The sequence below is a fragment of the Hippocampus guttulatus genome, chromosome 15, assembly GCF_054856545.1.
Source record: "Hippocampus guttulatus isolate MCC_2025c chromosome 15, RoL_Hgut_1.0, whole genome shotgun sequence".
Lineage (NCBI taxonomy): Eukaryota > Metazoa > Chordata > Actinopteri > Syngnathiformes > Syngnathidae > Hippocampus > Hippocampus guttulatus.
Window position 1 is genome coordinate 7,586,981 of NC_141275.1, and position 15,990 is coordinate 7,602,970.

General features: G+C 40.9%; 2 protein-coding genes across 2 annotated transcripts; both read right to left on the bottom strand.

Moving 5' to 3' along the window:
• Positions 1-1,214: 1,214 nt before the first annotated feature.
• Positions 1,215-6,028, bottom strand: hrh2b (histamine receptor H2b). Its single transcript, XM_086131077.1, has 3 exons — positions 5,907-6,028; positions 3,650-4,439; positions 1,215-2,756 (listed from the first exon to the last, which is right to left on the bottom strand). Exons 2-3 carry the CDS (start codon positions 4,343-4,345, stop codon positions 2,283-2,285), a joined length of 1,170 nt encoding a protein of 389 aa, XP_085987203.1. The 5' UTR covers positions 4,346-4,439; positions 5,907-6,028; the 3' UTR covers positions 1,215-2,282.
• Positions 6,029-7,554: 1,526 nt separating this feature from the next.
• Positions 7,555-13,303, bottom strand: LOC147193647 (uncharacterized). The gene is made up of 3 exons (XM_086131151.1): positions 10,353-13,303; positions 9,320-9,394; positions 7,555-8,663 (listed from the first exon to the last, which is right to left on the bottom strand). Exons 1-3 carry the CDS (start codon positions 13,301-13,303, stop codon positions 8,399-8,401), a joined length of 3,291 nt encoding a protein of 1,096 aa, XP_085987277.1. The 3' UTR covers positions 7,555-8,398.
• Between the last annotated feature and the right edge of the window lie 2,687 nt (positions 13,304-15,990).

Below are 15,990 nucleotides of genomic sequence, written 5' to 3' on the forward strand. Positions count from 1 at the left end.
GTAATCTTGCAGGTTGCTTGTGGAGACAGGAGAGTTTTTCTCTCTCCCTCTCTCCAATCAAGTGAGAAATCTTAAGGGACACTTGGACACTCCCTGTATTTCTTTCCTCTTCTTACTATAAGTTGTTTTTATTCAATGGTTTTAGATTGCCACTGTGGTGATTTTTGTTGTTGCTTTTTTTTTTGGTGGAGGGAAGGGGGCAGGCGGGGGGGGGGGGGTGGGGGGGGGGGGTAAGGTCCGCACCAGAGAACCCTACAGATGAGTCATTGTGATAGGATGGGCGAAAACAAAGGAACTTGTCAACACAGGCTTCTTTGGTTGCTTTTTGTGAATGTAATATGTATTTCATATTGTGCTGGATGAATTTCGTTTCAGAAACATGCATACTTTCAACAACCTCTGGTACTTAATGCTCATATTGGTGCCTATCTGGCCACATTCTGTCTTCGTTATAAACATGAAGGGGGAATTAGTATTATCCTTGACAATTCCTATCATGTGTGCTTTGCTTGGGCTCCACAAGCACGAGAGTCAACTTTTTTTCAAACACAGCTGGGCAGTATTTACACGTTCCGTTTGCACCCAAAATAGCTGCAGAGAAATTAAGAACTTTTTTTTTCTCGTCCTCACTACCTCCACAAATACGCCTACTATAAATGGTTGCATAATATGTGAATGTATTTCAACACATGGATACCATTTGCAGCGCATAAACATAAACTGACGAAGGTGGTATGAAGATTCAACTATTTTCGAAAATGTAATACATGTATTCACTTTTTTTTCAACTTAAAAATATTTTTGGGTGACGGAATTGATTTTCCCTTTGGTCTTTGTGCTAGAGAATGTTTGCCAATTATCAATATTTTCTTGAAAAAAGCAATAACACCCCCCTCCCCCCTTCCCCTTTTTTAAAACATGTTCTGCGTTGAAAAGAGTTGTTTTGCAAAAGCATTCAATGGTTGGCTGGATGTGACAAACGGCAATTTTTTTACTCAGCATCTGTTATCGCCATCTAGTGGACAGATAGACAGTAAACCGTGTTGATCATTTCATTAATTTGGTTTCCTTCTCGGTCTCCAGTCAAAGGAAATAGTCATAATTGTCAATGTTAAATCGGGATCTGATAATGCGCAGTTCTATTAAGCATCTGGGATTTTAAAATTTCCCTGAAAGTATACTTAGTATTTTATTGAAACATTTTTCAGCCCAACATGATATTTGTGGTCACACTTTTGTTAAAACGTAATCATAGGCAGTTTTTCTTTTAAAAATAAGAGTGAAGTATTTCATTATTCAGTCATTTACGACAGTGGTGAATAAATAGTGAACATTTTAACTATTTTTAATTGCAGCTAATCCCTTCAGTCATTCATACCGTCTTTCTGAAGTCAGGCACTTGAATACCACACATTAAAACAACTTGTTGGTCAATCATTCACTTTCACTGGCAGAGTTGAGGAAAGAAGAGATCAAAGTTGCAAACTTTGAACTGCTCCTGTCTCCAAGTAGCCTGCTTGTCAAACAACTACAGTTATCAATTAATTCCTGTTGTCTTTGCTATCGCTGCTGTGCCTGCAATTGACGTGTTGCAAATTGCTTTTGAGCACAAGCACCCAATTTTGAAAATGGTGCTCCTTCTGGGAGAATTTACAATACATTCAAATTGTATTGTCATTAATTTTGGGTTCAAGCCTGGGTTGTATTCCTATTTAGCAAAGTAAACGTGAGTGTGAATTTCTGTCTCATTTTGTTCGATGAACGTCATCTGTTGCCTTTTGCCAGAATCATTTGGGACTGGTATAATTCACTGATGGAGAACACAATAGACACGGATCTTTCACAACAAGTGCAATGGTAGGAGACCCAAAAAGCAGGCAGGCAGGAGAAGCTAAGTGGACTGAACAAAATATATCAACAAAAAAACACATGCAGGGGTACGCTTAAAAAAAAAAAAAAAAAAAAGAAAAAAACCCACAAAATCAAAAACACAAAGTCATGGAAGCCACATGAAAACAAATTAGCAAACAATCAAAAACCTTATGACAGAATCAAAACAACATGACAGGAACACAACGATCTGACAAAGACTTGAGTGGACGCAGGGAACTAAATACAAGCGAACTGACGACACAACAAGAAACACCTGGACGTGACACGAAGGTTTGATGGAGCTGATTGGTTAACACAAGGGACCCGGATGACGAGAACAGGTGGTGACAAAAAAAAAAGACACATGATGCAACAAAACCAAATGTAATCTAAACCAAAACACAAACTGGTTAGCAAATCTGGAGCTGTGGGCAACGAAGCAGAGATTCGTTGGGTACCGCTTTCTTGCTATTCAAGTTCTTCATCTGAGTTTCTTGAACTGTGTCACCAGACAATCGGGAATGCCTTTTTCCATTCGAGAGGGTCGATCTTTTGTGCCCTCGCAGTTTTCTGCGTGACGATCCCCTACATAAGAGCAGCTCCGCATACGATTTTCTAAAGTCTCTGTTCAAAGCGGGATACAGGATGGGATTGAGGACTGAGTTAAAGTAGCCAAGCCACAGGAGGACAGAGTGAAGTGTCGTCGGGGGGTTCATCTGTTCTTTGAGTCCCGTTCGGGTGAAGAAGGTGAAATAAGGGAACCAGCAGATGATGAAGGCCCCCAGCACGGCGGCCAGTGTTACGGTAGCTTTGTGCTCTTTGGCTGTGGCCGCAGTTGATGCCATGCGGGCGAACGACGGAGTGGCCGCACGGATTCGTTGCACCTGAGAAAATCAATCAAAATTAGACTTTCATTTCAACCGCAAGTTGGTTGATCATACTGAAAGATTCATTTTTTTTTTTAAAATAAATTACTTTTTTTTTTTTTAATGAGGTACCCAGGCAGCAAAAGGCTTGCATGTCGACCTGCATTTTCAGGACACTACAACATCTGCAGAAGATGGAGCAATACTTCTCTTTTGTTATGTTCCTTTGATGCCTAAAAACAAGCCAATAGATGGCAGAAGCCCAAAAAAATTTTTTTTTCTCAGCGCTGGACAAACTGTATGCTCACTAGCTATAACATAAGGTACACTATGTAAACATAAGCTAAACAAAAGGGCAAAATCAAGATGTTTTTATTTTTTACAGTCTATCCAGTGGCAGCTCTGGATATTTTGGGGCACTTACAACATTGACACCTCAGGAAATATTCAAGATTTAAAATTTTTGTTTGGTGGTGTGCCGTGTGGTTTTCAAATTTAAAATATGTGCCTTGGCTCAGTCAAGATTGGGAATTACTGCTCGAAATGACAACATAGTTTCGAGACTAAAACAGCAACATCAATTCAGTCAAACAACTAAAGCAACATCAGACAAACTTACAATTGTGATGTGGTGTCTTCATTTTTTTTCCCCTCAAACTATAATGCAGCCTTTGGGATCCGTAAAACGGGAGAAGAAACCGATGATTATTTTTTGATTTTTAAAAGTGGCTTAAGTCGCAGATTTCGATCATCATTAAATTCAGATGATCAGATTGACACTATGATATGGTAGCAATTTTTAAAATCTTTTGTTTTTGTTGTTGTAATTTACCCAGACATGAATTGCACCACGACTGTAACTTCAGGCCACTGGATTTTAAGGAATCCACTCAACCTCTCCAAATACTCACCTGTTGGCGTGCCACTCTGAATATGCAGAGGTACATGGCGCACATAATCATCAGAGGAAGGTAGAAGGAGCACAAGACATAAAAAACGATGTAGTTGTTATTCCATTCAAACTGGCAATAGCGTCCCTCCTCGTGGTCTCGCCCCATGTGCCAGTCCGAGTGCTGCACCCTGTAGTCGACTGTGTTCCAGCCTAGGTGAATGGGCACAAAAGACACGGCCAGCGACAAGGCCCAGATGCCGACGATGGCCAGCGTCACCCTCGGAGGGGTGATTCTCAAGGAGTAACTGAGGGGCGCCGAGATGGCAAGGTATCGGTCCACGCTGATGGCCAACAGGCTCAGGATGGAAGCGGCACACAGCATGACATCCAATGAGACGTAGATGTTACACATGGTGCCTCCGAGGGGCCACTTCCCATTGCGTAACTCCAGAGTTGCAGAAAAGGGCAGCACCAGCAGGCCCATCAGGAGATCTGTCACCGCCAGTGACACCACAAAGCAGTTAGCGATGCGCCACAGTCGGCGGCTGAGGCCCACGGCCAAACATACCAGCACGTTCCCACCAACGGTTAGGATGATGAATGACACCAGAATGATCCAGTGGAGAGCTGTAGAAATCATGATGCTCTCCTTGCGCTGAGTCGATGCAACAACGCTGAAGCTTTGGAGTCGCTTGCTCTTGTGTGTGAAGTTCATAAGTCACAGAATGGAAAAATCTTCCCAGGCACGGCGGGCATTTTTTTTCCTCTTAATTTTTCCCCTGCTGTGACTCTCTGAGGTCAACAAGTCCCTGTTGAAGGAAAAAAAAACTTTATTTATCATTGCAAGTGCAACAAATGCTCTATGAGTGCAGCAACTATTGCAAATAAAAAAAATGGGATTTTTTTTTCATGTGTGTAAACACACACACACACATATGCACTCCCTGGTAAAGGGGTTATGCCTATCACAATTCCGTAAACTTAAAAAAAATGGGGAACGTCAACTTTTTAAAGACAGCGTGCAGTACTTGCATGACGTGATGACCATCAGAAACAAACAGAGAGCTTTTAAGTTGTTATTTGTAAACTCATTGAGGATGCAACATTTTTACAGGAGCACAAATGCATTTGCCTAAGCGTGGGTGTTCTGCTTAAAAAAAAAAAAAACAACAACCATAAAACATCCAGTCAAAGCCGGTGGAGTAAAATAAACATACGCAAGCTCTTTAAGGACATCTTGATTCAAAACTCCTCATCCTACCGGGAAAAGAAATAGATGGAGCGGGGGGTGGAGAGATTTGTCAGTGCAATCCCATGCTTTTAAAATAACCGACTGGGTGCATTTTGGAAGCGGAAATGTCACGCGTATCTATTCGGAATGAGAAACACAATAACTGGACTATAAATTAACTTTATTTTTTGTAAATTAAATTTTTAAATGAGTTAATTCGTGTGATCTAATTAAATCAGGTTGTGATTGCAGATTTGCATGCAACATTCTTGTTGGCTGTAAAAGGTCCTTTGGTTATGCAGTTAAATAATTGCCTCATAATATTTCTAAAATACAATGCTCCATTTTTTCGGTCAATGTTTTAGGTTTTTATTTTACAGTGAATGTCTCTTGTTTGCATTGTAACTGACTTAGTTTTCTCTCTTCTTTTATTTGGCCACACATTGAAGGTAATGCACAATGGCCCATTAATGAAGGAGACACACAGCGTCATGGAAAATTGAATTTTTAATTGCTTTTATACAAATAGTTGCGTCCCTAGTAGGTCTGCCCTCCCATCAAGTTTGAAATGATACAATCAAGCACTGTAAATCTTTTCCTAGTTGCCTCTTCATGAAAATGTGAAGCAAGAAGTGACTTGGTGACTTGGTAGGGTGAAAACCTGCCATTTTCAAGCAGGGTCCATATTTCCTTTAGTCTTTCAGTCTGACAGTTTCCACATGAATGAAACCCCAAATAACGAAATGTAAATCTGTATAATTGTCTAAATTAAAAAGAGCGATGAAAACGTGATCAAATTCTTTACTCAAATCAGTAACCATCTGCTTCTGAGGTTATCTTGTCAATATATAACCACCACAAGCATTACTCAGCAACATATTTGTTTCTGTGTTATAGTTGCCTTTATTCCCGTTAGATGGAGTTTACAGCGTGCTCGAATTTTCACAGGTGGTCATATTTGCAAGATCATAACGTAATGCATACAGCACACTTAGTTTATCCTGGTTCTCCTCATTCAAATCCACTAAAAAAAGGGTTGACTCACCTCCCATTTTGGTGAAAACTTCTTCCCGGATCATAAATAATGGCTGATGACAGCCACATGCAGTTTATGTACTCTTTCTCTGTCTCGCTTTCCCCCACTTGCTTTGTTACTGACCCTCACACTGAATCGTTATGTATTAATTTTTTTCTCAGGCTTGTTGACTTGCATAGCAGTCAGCCAAATATGCACCTCCCGCCCATCTCTGGTATACTTATTTATGGTTTCGGATTAATCGGTCACTGTTGTCTCAACTTGAGAAAAAAAATGTCATTTTATCAATATTATTTAGACAGTAACTGAGATGTATCCTTTGTTTCCCGTATCATATTTTGGTTTAACTTGGATTCATTATTTAGGTTTTTGAGCATTTTCAAACAGAAGTAATGTTTGAAAAATCATGAATAAACAACAGTAGGACTAACCTGCAGTTTGTTCTAATGTAGGATGAAGTCGACCTCCCAACCCAGGTTTGGGCATGTAGTATAACAACACTCGCTTATTACACATTCATCGCAAGTTACATCTTCACCAAACTAGATGGTAATAATGGATAATGGATGATGGAAACGTGTTTTGGAAAGAGCGCAAACAGGCAAGTTTGTGATGTTGACCCTTTGTCCAAACGGAAGCCATAATATGAACATATTAAGTGCAGAAGAACATGTCCAAATGCCATTTTGGTTGTTGTGCTATTGTATTGCTTATTGTTGGAGGGAGGTGACCATTCAAAAGTATTGTTCTTATCTGCTCAAAACTCTTCCATTTTATCTCATGTGTTGACACCACCTGCTGGACATGAGTGAGTACTGAATGGGTGTTTCGTATAAGCACGAGGCACCTTAAGGGTGTACAGTACTTCTCCGGTCTCATAAACGCAACTGAAACAGACCCCATTTTACCTGCGACTCAAATGAGGACGGGCAGTGCATTAAATGGAGAGCTGGATGGATGCCTTACCATGCGGCGATACAAACCTGACAATATATCCGTAGTCCAATTAATATTAACGTGGTCCTGCCAAATATTGGGATTAGTTGAAATGAAAATACTTTATATGACATACATCTGTATTATAGTATGCTGCTGTTAATCACATTTCATTAAAGTTGCTTATCATGATTCGTAATGTTGTTGTGGTTGCAGACTATGGCTGATTATAAGCCAACAACAGTAATTAAAAGAGGCTCCAAGCGGTGTTGACTGTCAGTCATCCTCTTGCACGCCGTTGAGAGAGACGTGAGTGAGCCTGAGGTGATGTTTGTGACTAACAAGCTAATTCGCAGCCTTTCAAGGATGCCGGCCTGAGTTGCTTGATGTTTTGGCTGCACTTCAGCATCTAAGCGGTCTCTTATTAGCAATTGTGCCGCCTTTAACATCGCAACCACGTAGTCGTGAATTAGCAAGATGAAAAAGAGGATGGAAAGTGCTGACATTATTCCTCAAACCGGCCAGGCGTTTTCACATATAGGCTATCCTATTGCACATTCTATCCTGTTGCGGTGAAAGAGTGGACGAACACTTGGATGTAGATATTTTTTTTAAGTCGATGTATAGCCTACTTCAAAAAAATGCATCTGATTCCAGATGATTTTATTTGGTGCAGCCACTTGACGAAATCAAGTTGAACAAATTCCACACACACGTTTTTTCTCAGCGCATAATCAAATGAAATCTAAAACAAGGTGCTGAATTTATCAATATTGACTATTGATTGAGGTATTAATTTCATCAAACACATCTAATAAATCCATCCATTCATCCATTCATCCATCCATGAGCTGGATCTTTTCCCAGTTAACTATGCGCAATGTACATGCTCAACCCCAAAAATCAAATATTTTACTCCTATAACGAATATATCACAAACAAGTGCACAGTGCAGCAATACAAACACGACCCCCAATCATAAAATGAATGAATGAAAATATCTCTGATTAGATTCCTCATACAGCCCATAAAATTAAACAAGTTCAAAGTCTACCACAAAGGCCCAAGGCGATCACTTTCTCCGTCTGAAAAATTCCACCATTGTGTCTCTTCTTTTGTGGCCCGTCATATCACATTTTCATCCCAGAGAAGCTGATCTCTCACATCTCTCGTGGATTAGTGCTCCTCCAAAGCCCCCGCTAGAGGACACTTGACCCTGGGAGGAGGAGTGACAGTAAACCCCAAGTCTTTGTCTTCCTCCGTCGTCCCCAGGGAACACTGCCAGTTGTTCCCCGACGTCAAAATGACTCATTAGTCGCGTCTACGACTCAAACGGGCAGCGGCAAGTCGATAAAATCAACAATTTTTGTTCATGCTCTCGATCGCTATGGGCATGTCCACTGGATGTGCTGAAACCACGCCCCGCTTAGGTGTCGACTGTCAATCAAATACACTTAATACGTGCTTTCAACAAAAGTATACTGCGTATGCAAATGAAAATCATGACACTCAAAAACAAACTCCATCTTAGAGGAATAAAGGGTCAAAGATGATTTCACTTTCAATTAGCACATCTTGTGTCCGTGAAAAAAGTCTTTGGATTTCGAGTTCGAAACCTGCTCCATTTTCTTGGGCAGCCACTTTAACAGAACTTTGTAGAGCTTTTCGCTTTTCTTCTTTGACTTCTTCACATTCCTCACGGCTTTTCTGAGCAGACTGAAGTTCAGAGCACGAGATTGGTCAACACGGTTCGCAGTATTTCTTCTTGTTAAGTGTAGATTAAGAACCTCCAAGAAGCACCTTTCCTGCTGCCTGAAGTCATACTCCACGCTGAATAGAAAAAAAACATGTTAAAACAGAAACATGTTAATCACAAACTTTAGGCGTGATTTAACTGGAAAAAACATTTTATGATAGCATGAAACAGTTTGGACCATCAATTTACAATTGCGCTAAAGTTGACTCTGACTGCATCATTTTTTTTCTTGTATGTTTAAAAAAAAAAAAAGGCCACGACACAACTTGAACTTCCCAAATCTTCTTTTAAAGATAGATGAGATCAAGAGAAACAGACGGGCTCTTCATCTTTATCATCATCAGCATAAAGGTGTCTCAGCCGTTGCTTTGTAAAGCACAGGGCATTTTTTTCTGTTTGAAGAGATCAGAAGAATTTTAGATTTCCAAGCCTTTTTTTTTTAAACTCCCTTTTCACAAACAGAATAGCTGTCTCAGGGGATTATAATTTATTATTCTATTGCCTCTACCTGATGCAATGTTCCATTTTGAGGGTGTAATCTAATCTAATCTAATCTTTTAGATTGGTCATATTTTCAAAAGCATCCCACGAGCAACTAATTTGTTGGATTTAACCCTTTCATGCACCCTGTAACCTGATAACACGATAAAATGTCCACTGTTGTAACCACTGTCCCAAAAAAGGGGTGAAGCGCAAACTTTGTCAATTAAAAGTTCGAAACATCACCAACCTGTAAACAATGCAAGCCGTCTTTTGGCAAGTGGAACAGTTTTTGAGGTCCTGTCCTGTTTTGTTGTACTGCTGACTGTAAAAGACACACAAAACACATGCAGACAAGATTGATTTAGGACCAGTTTATGAACACTTTTTTGTGGTCTGAAGTGCCGTTGGCAGCGAGGAATAGTAAACACAAATGTAAAACCAACTCTGGTCTAAAACAGGACCTCAGTACAGTCACAACATATTACGGGAGTTCTTCATTTTGGATGAGAATGATTGACAGAGACACATTGCTGGAAGCCCCTTTTAAGCTTTGTCATGTCCTAATTAAGAAACACGTCAAAAGTAATTTTGAAAGAACATGCATGAAGGTATTACAGAAATTGCCTTACTCTGTATGGTACTGGATTAAGTCCAAACTCAGGAAATGTCCTTTTACATTATAAAATGTGCATCATTCATTTTTTTTTTCATTTTGTCTTTTGTTTTAAAGGACACAATACTGTATCGTGTCTTTTAAAACGGCTGATAGTGCGGAAAAATATGGGATATATACAATACTGTATCGTGTCTTTTAAAACGGCTGATCGTGCGGAAAAATACGGGATATACTGTATATACAGTATGTATATATATATATATATATATATATATATATATGATTATTAGCTCTGTTGAGCTTATCATATTTGCGTACACAGTAACTCTCACAAATAATTCTTCAGACGGAAAAATACGTTGTCGGGCATTTGAATAAGGAGCCTCTTCAGAATTCAGGCCAGTGCAAACGGTGACTCACTTGACAGGAGCAAGACTGCGGGACATTCTCAAACTATTTGTAAGACTGAGAGCACCTGATGTGAGTAGATTGCGTGAATATGTAACACGGCAGATTTGAATCTGCATGTTATATTAGAAATAAATATTGTGCTTAAATTTTCAGTGAATGATGTGAAATGCTTTTCCAGTGGAACAGAAAGAAACGGCTATCCTCCCCACCGTGATTGTGGCGCACATGCACACACACACACCCATCCACTTACCCGGGGGCAGTAGTGTGGCTGGCCTCCAGGTCATGGATGATGTTCAGCAGAGTCGTGATTCTGTCCTTGTTGGCTGCCAGACTGGCCTCCACACTTTCAAGCCGATGTTGCATGGTTGCTGATTTACCGCACTGAGGGGAAGAAAGCAGAAACTGGGCTGCTTCACTCGGGTGGGAATGGGCCAGGATGAAGTCCGCTGTGTCCCGCTTCGGGGCGCGTTTGGAATCCCGGCTGACGATTGCCTCAGCCTCGCTGGACCCCAGGCGTCGGAGGGATGCGGAATTGCAATGCGTGCAAAGTTCTCCCTCACTGCAGCGTAGCACTGGTGCAATTAAAGACAACTTTGGCCCTTTGAGAGATTGTTGAAACGCTGATTTGTTTGACTCAAGACTCCACATGTGCTTGAGATCAGAATGCGCATTTCTGTTTGGCAGTGTGGAGATAATGGGCTCACGTTTCCCTTTTGAGGCTGTCGGATGATTTGGATGCTTCTGTTTATCTGCGTTTGAGTCAGTCCGACTGTTTGCATGCATGGGTGAGACGCCCAAGGCAAACTCTTCTGTATTTGAATCCATCTGCTGGGCTGTTGTTCCTGTTGGGCATGTAACACACTGTCCCTTGTGTTCTATTACTGTGCTTCCTTGATAATGTTCACCCGTTTGTTGTTTTGCCTTTATGCAACCCCGCAGACGCAAACTGTTGGACTTAATTGGGCAAATGCTACTTTGAGGGGTTGCGTCCTGTGATACGCATCCTGAATGTTGCTTTGACCCATTGCCGAGTAAATCATTGATTAGATCAACGCTCGATAGCTTTTCACCAGGATGCAATTCACTATTCAGCTTGCTGGAATTGTCAGTTCTGTTTGGAACGGTTTGGCTCACAATTGACACATGATCGCTTTTCGAGACCTTTGACGCCCCGAGCAATGCTTGAGCTGTTTTTGAGATGTTTTTCTGATTCGGAACAGCAGGTGCAGAAGTGGGCTCGGATGTGATGTCAGTTGTTTGTGTTTGGCAAGGCTCGTCAGGACGGGGAAATGTGTTATGATTAATTGATTGGTTGTGTTCGTGTGACATATTACTTGTTTTAAGCAAAGAATTATGTGACACGCGAGAGTTTGTTTGGTTGACTTTTAAAGTAGATGAAGGGTGAATATTTGAAGAGCTCCTCAGGGCTGTGTTTCTGTACAAAGCATAATTAGTAGTTATGGAGACGGGAGCTGACATCCCCAGTGTAGAATCAAGCGTTGCACAAGATTCATTTAGAAATGTTGCCTTCCCACAATGTGTTACTTTGGAATTTGAGGACACGGGTTGTTTATTTGCATCCAGAGATTTCGGATCATGCGTGCCACATGCAATCATAGCTTCTTTTGAGTTAACATTAAGGTTGACAGGGCAAGTTAACACCATGCTGCTGTACGAGTTTAATTTTGCTTGAGCGACTGATGTATGGGATGGATTTATGGGCGTGGCTTGCGTTTCGGATTTCTGGGGGTCTGATAATCCGATCGGCGGTGATACTTGCGAGTCCTCTTTTGTTTTTATTTGTCGTGGCGAATTTTGGAGTCTGATTTCACGGTGCGGAAATGCCGTGTTACGTTTTGTGGACATGAGTGTTGTATTGAAAGCTTGGACAGTTTTCGGAATGGTGCCTGTTGCGTTTCCTTTGGATGTTGTGTACAAATGAGATGGGGTGTTTTCTTGCGTGGCATGCACAGATACACACACCTTTTGCAGTGCATTATGATGGAATTTTGAATGAGTCTGTATGTGCGGGTGGTTTGATTTCGTAGCTGTGGCCATAAGAGGAGTGGATGGGAGAAGTCCTTTCTGGGGGATTTTAGTGTTAAGAGGTATGTTTGTTAAAGTGTCGACAGTATCAACCTTTTTTATATCAATGGTGGCTTCAGTGACAGTGACTGAATTAGTGTGGATGGTCTGAGAATCGGTCGAGGCGACGGAAAGTCCGTGTGTGAAAAACTGTCCTTTAATTGAATGGACCGGACATGCAGGGTGTCGTATTTTTCCATGTCTTGATGTTTCTTGAAGATGTGATCCTTGTTGAGGGCTTGTCTCTTTTTCTCTGGAATGGGAATTCTCAGGGAGTTGATGGTTGCTTGGTTGGACATCGGTTTCATTATGGGACAACTGAAGACGTTTGCTGAAGTGAAGCACGTCGTGGTCCGCATGAAATTGATTCTCTCTTTGGCAAGCAGACGGAGGAAGAATTTTCTTCCCTAAAATCTCCACTCCCGCTGTTCGCCTGCCTCCACACTGGTTGCATATTTTTTGTGATCCACCGAAAGGTTTGGGAGCAGAAAACAGCAACATTTTTCTTGACTCCGTGTAATGCGTGTGCATTCTTTTTCGGTGTCCTTCGTGAGTTGGGCTCGATTCACCATTCTCAATGCTGATGCCACCCATCGCCTCTGAATCAACCACACTACCGTTAGCGTAGCGGACAGTCGGTTTTGTCCCCGGACCAACTTTGGTGACAGTCCTTGCAGAATGTGGGGTGGCCTTGATTGTTCCAGGCGTGCGGGAAGTACGATCCTGATTGCACGCAACATCCCCCAAGGTCTCACCTACAAGTTCTTGAAAAGACACTTCCTTTTTACCTTTCAAGTCCCCACTCTTTGCCTTATCACTGTTTGTTAGCAGTAGTATCTCTTTGTACTCCTTGGTAATGTAGCTGTTGGCCGTGCGGGCACTATGAGCTGATTGCGTGTGGAGTTTATACATGAGCTGTGCGCACTGCTCTGAAGGTGCTCTCCTTATCCCCGGGGATGTTTGCACGCCAACGCTGCTGCTCTGAAGACCCCACGTTTGCAGCTGCGCTCCTCCGGTGGTGTCGCCTCCTGTTTTGCTCCAGCTACGCACTCCAACCAGCGCTGGGACGCCCAGGACTGGTACGGGAGTGGTCAGGTCAGCCGCTCGTCTCCCCATCCTCTGGCTGATTGCTTGCAAAGTTTCACAATTCAAGGTGACTTTAGGATCGCTTGTGTACCATCAAATACATCTGGAAGAACAAGAGGAAGACACTTACAGTTGAGACGAGCTGCCTGTAAGTGATTGCGCAACGCTCTATCAAACTATTAGGAACAAAGTTATCCAAGGCAGCAAAACTTTAGGTTGTAGTTGTACGAATGAACTGAACATTTGACAATGAATTTGATCAACTGTGACTTTTGGAAATAAATGGCCCATTTTTGTGGAGCAACACACACAAACAAAAGGCAAAGCTCTCTCTCGTGCTCACAGCCAGTTCAGTCTTGGTGCAATGAAAAACAAAACAAAACAAAGAAAAAGGATTGTCATTGGGTGGGTAGTCATAAATTACAGGTGATCCTCTGTTTACAACGGAACTAATATTCAACATTTCAAACTGACAAACGTGAATCAACTGTTTGAATATGTGGTGAAAAGACGCAAGAAGACTTTCTTTCATTTAGCGTCATACTTCCACTTTCGCATTGGATTTTTTCATTTCTACCTTCACTACGATGATGGCAGACACGAGTCAGCCCTAAGTATAAATAATTTTCAATCCAAGTTAAAATTTTTATTTTATGTATATTCCCTATACAAATGATTATGGTTTTTCAAAGTATCTTGAAATCATTTCGCTCCTGCACTGTACGTTCTTTTCGTATTTTTTAAGCTACTTTTTATTTTTTCCTGAAAAAAAAACCCCTTCGTCGTTTAGAAATACTTTTAAATGTTGTATTTTTAATTGTGTGAAACACATTGAGTTATCTTGTGTTTATAATGCACCATTTAAATAAAGCTGCCTTGCCCTTGCCTAGGTATGACTTTGTACCAGGCAGAGTTCCCGCATGGAACACATTGCACATCTTTTTCTTAGTTTTTTTTGGGGGGGTGGGGGGGTTGTAATAAGGTGCTCTGAAAAGCACTCTAAACATGTAAGCATATGAAGTCATGTTGGAAAAATAGGATAAAACCAAGCATGGGTTTTCAATAACCTTTTCTGAGCAATAATTTGGCCTTAATTGTTGCGTCATTCCATTGAAGGGGTAGAAAATATCAATACAGTAATCAGTTTTGGCGAACACAAATATGGAAAATGGTCGATTTTAGATGCTTGACACATGGTGATCCCTGGGCATCTAATCTTATATAATCTCCATGAAATTGCCTACTCTTTGGTTTACTCATTAATACTGAATACTTAAAAGCAATCTCTTGAGCAACAAAACATTTCTTTTATGCTCATCGGTAAGTGGAACAAAACTGAACCTGAACACCTGAGTTATCATTAGGTGTAATTTTTGTGCATTCGAACCCTTCATAATTATACCCATGGGGTCCGTTAAAGTAGATTGCACATAAAAGGAGTCCTCCTTGTTCCACGATTTCAGATATGATAAATAAAGTAACATCTCGTGAAACAGAGACTGAGGAAACTGGTTTAAAGCTATATTAGCATTTCAGACTAATGTATAGATCTTGATTTTGTGTCTGACACCAAACGGAATCATTTATTGGCAAAATAAACTGCTGGCACTTACGTAGCCCTTATGGTCCACTGCTTGCATGCAACATCCAGTTTATCTTGGACAGGGGCCCACAGTAATGCCAACGGTCCATATTCAGTGAGAATTTATTAGGAAGTACACTTTCAGAGATATTGTGCAGTTATTGTATGCAGTGTATGGCATCTATCATTATCACGTCAGATATGTTATTTGAATGGTCTCTCAGGGGATTCACAAACTCTGGCACTGGGAACCGGAGGGTCCGCGAGTTGTGGTTAACCACCGCAAAATAATACACAATAAATGATTATGTCATGTAATACCGTATTGGCCCGAATATAAGACGGCCCTGATTATAAGACTGCCCCCTCTTTTTCAAGACTCAAGTTTGAAAAATGACTTTTTGAACACCACATTATTTTTTATACAGAAAATAATTATATTTGACAGAAAAAGCATGTTACTTTACCTAATTCAAATCTTAATATCTGAACATTTACCGGTATATATTTTTAAAAGTCTGCATACGTTCACTGGCGCCCCATTAAAACAAACATATACAATATTAATTAGTCCCTACCTAAGCTTTGGGCCAATTCATGTTCTTATATGACTGTGACTGATCATGTAAATCTGACGTCCCGTCATCAGTCTCTTCACTTCACATTTCTAGCTACGGATGAATGAAAAACATTTAAATATGTCAAGTAGTGCTCACCGGCTAAACAGAGAATTCTTTGGACCAACATGAAAAAAACCCTGATATATAATTCCTTATTAGTGGTATATATGTTCAGTACCATAATGTTTGAGAACCACAGTTGTCTCTCGACAACACCAGTAGCCTTCAAGAGGTCAAGCTTTCACAAGTGTTTGCATACAAGCAGGAATCCGTCTGTGAAATATAACGCGTAAACAGAATGTGCGCTTGCAAGAGTTGATATCCATGTCATAACTTTAACAAGAATACATTCTGACAAGGCTCCTCTCACCCTCACCCTCCTCTTCATCCTCATCACTGACTGCCATCCAGTCATGTCAGAACTGCAGAAACAACATCGAGTAGGATATCGCTGCAGGGAATATTAATTTGGGTGGCCGGTACTTGAACTCAGACGAGTAACATGTATGTATGTG

What these genes read in the sequence shown, in the direction of transcription:
- hrh2b (XM_086131077.1), bottom strand. Translation starts at nt 4,345, where the DNA reads ATGAACTTCACACACAAGAGCAAGCGACTCCAAAGCTTCAGCGTTGTT. An exon ending in TCAGAGTGGCACGCCAACAG is followed by an intron (nt 2,757 to 3,649) that starts GTGAGTATTTGG and finishes TGATTTTCTCAG; the next exon opens with GTGCAACGAATCCGTGCGGC.
- LOC147193647 (XM_086131151.1), bottom strand. Translation starts at nt 13,303, where the DNA reads ATGGGGAGACGAGCGGCTGACCTGACCACTCCCGTACCAGTCCTGGGC. An exon ending in AGCCACACTACTGCCCCCGG is followed by an intron (nt 9,395 to 10,352) that starts GTAAGTGGATGG and finishes TGTCTTTTACAG; the next exon opens with TCAGCAGTACAACAAAACAG. An exon ending in ACGGCTTGCATTGTTTACAG is followed by an intron (nt 8,664 to 9,319) that starts GTTGGTGATGTT and finishes TTTTCTATTCAG; the next exon opens with CGTGGAGTATGACTTCAGGC.